This window comes from Solanum tuberosum, unplaced genomic scaffold (assembly GCF_000226075.1).
Source record: "Solanum tuberosum cultivar DM 1-3 516 R44 unplaced genomic scaffold, SolTub_3.0 scf00096, whole genome shotgun sequence".
NCBI lineage: Eukaryota > Viridiplantae > Streptophyta > Magnoliopsida > Solanales > Solanaceae > Solanum > Solanum tuberosum.
This window is the reverse complement of record NW_006239025.1, coordinates 633,818-636,129: the sequence shown is the minus strand read 5'-3', so window position 1 is coordinate 636,129 and position 2,312 is coordinate 633,818. Positions and strand designations below refer to the sequence as shown.

At 33.7% G+C, this 2,312-nt stretch overlaps 1 protein-coding gene across 1 annotated transcript in view; it reads right to left on the bottom strand.

Annotated features, from left to right (window-relative positions):
- LOC102600483 (basic leucine zipper 34-like) overlaps positions 1-1,874 on the bottom strand; it is a 3,502-nt gene extending 1,628 nt beyond the window's left edge. Inside the window, exons 1-3 of the mRNA XM_006348220.2 lie at positions 1,183-1,874; positions 647-737; positions 391-517 (exon numbers count right to left, since the gene is read on the bottom strand). Of these exons, the coding sequence (XP_006348282.1) occupies positions 391-517; positions 647-737; positions 1,183-1,730 (766 nt within the window). The 5' untranslated portion in view covers positions 1,731-1,874. The remainder of the gene's footprint in view (positions 1-390; positions 518-646; positions 738-1,182) is intronic.
- Between the last annotated feature and the right edge of the window lie 438 nt (positions 1,875-2,312).

Genomic DNA, 2,312 nt, shown 5'->3' with positions numbered 1-2,312 from the left:
CCCCTGCACTATTTAATAGTGTATTTTAAAGATATATATGTGCCCACGTAGACATCATAAATATTGTGTCATTATAAATGATAATGTGTCCACGTGGGTACATATATACCTTTAAAATACACTATTAAATAGTGCAGGGGTAAAAAGTCCTCCATAAAGTTTGGTATCGTAACAACAATTTTGGCTAAAGTTAAAATATTTTTCAGACCCTTTCCCTAAAAGGATTATAGAAATTTGATGGTAGGTATTTGACCACATAGAATTTTTCAATTCCTATAAAATCTATCACTAAAATACTCCTAGAGAGAGAAATGAAAACTATTTTTCCAGCACGAAGTTTATGAATAAGTGATTATATGATAATAAGCGGTTCGGGTTTTTATTACTTACCATCTTTAAAAATCTTATCTTGAGCCAAAGCTGCAATTCGTTGTCTGAGTGCGCTATTATCAACGTTAAGAAGCAGCCTTTGATGGTCCAAAAATGCAACTCTTGGTGATAATGCTGATACTTCAGTCTGAAGGAGGAAAACAAGAAGTTAATTAGCATTAGTTTTATTAATTACTCATTAATTAAAATCACATGATTAATTAATTAATGAACAATTAGTTTTGAGTAATTAAATTAGCTTATATTATAAACTTACTTGCAGAGTGGTTACACTTCTTTCCAGTTCTGAAATGTACTGTAATTTTCTAACTCTTGATCTCTGAGCTGATTGCCTGTTAGCTAATATTCTAAAAAAAAATAAAAAATGTGTCATTTTTTTTGGGACTGACCCAAAAAGGAAAATAAGTCATATAAATTGGGACAGAAGAAGTAAAACTTTAAATATATGTAACTACAATTTGTTGAACATATTTTTTTAGTTTTTCATCAAGCGTGCAATATTCACATTGGAGTCTGACTAAATTTGAATCTGCACTAGAAAGTCTCATATTGGGATAAAACGCTTTCTAACAAAGATAACTATGTATCCAAGGAACTCAAACCTGAGACCTCTCGTTAAGGATAAAGATAAAGGAGTATTACAAGCACGTTGAAGGTATAATTATACAATACCACTATTATCTTTCTAATGGAACCTTTTAGATGAGTTAATCACATAGTTTTAACATTTACATATGCAAAAGATTAACGATTTGATTAGCAATTAGGCTAGTCATAATCTGAATTAATTACCTCTTAATCCTCTTTGGATCCACAATAGAATTATTATCAGAAGAATCATTAACAGCATTTTTACTAGCCACCGGCGATTGATTATCACTATCATCTTCTCCGGGCTCATTCTTCGGCTGAACCACTTGATTAACCTCCAATCGGACCGGCGATTTCTGATCTTCATTCTCACTAACTTGATCTGACGGCGTAGAAGGATTCGTACTCGACGGATTCGAACACGGCGCCGTAACAGCAAATGCAGCACCGGCACCGCTGTCATCGGAAAACATAGTAGTAAGTTGTTCATCATCCAGTTTATCGAATCCGTTATTCAACCCGTTTCCCCGGCATTGCTGAAGAAACGGAGCTTCGACGAATGCAATTGGATCGCTAACCGATCTCCGGTGAGAATTTCTCCGGGAGGAAGAGAAATCGAGGAAATCGTCGACCCAGGAATTAGTACTGTGGTGATTGGCGACGATGGTGGAGGAATTAGGCAATGGAGGCATGTTTTGAAAAGGCCAATTGTGTGCCATAGTAGGAACTTTAGGTGGTAGTTGAGCCATGCAATAATAAAATTTTGGTAAAAAGTTGAATTTTGTGTTCAAAGGAATTGAGGTTTTGGGGATGTAGAGAAGATGAAGAAAGGATATATAATAAGGTGTATTATGAGTAACATCTATTTGAGGAGGTAAAGTTGGTAAAAATTTATTCCTATACTTGATATTCCTATCATGTAAATAAATGCATGATATGATATGTGTCTATACATTAAAAAAAATGTAGTACTTGATTATTAATTGGCAATTGGCATGCATTATTATATCATTTAATCACTTAAATATCAACAACATATTCAATGAAATTGTATAAATGTGGTCTACGGAGAGTAAGGTATAGAGTGGTTGTTTTTGAAATACCCTCGGTTCAAGAGCAATAAATCCAAGTACTATGTAGAAGTACAAGAACACTAAAATAGTGCGACAATTGAAATATAATAAACAACGAATTTTGTTGGATGTCAAAAGCAAGAACTACAATTATGCAACTAGTACAAAACAACACAATGCAGAACATATATGTAAGGAACTATTGTAACAACAACAACAAGGTGCGGTCAGCAAAACACATGAATGGTTATATTAGAT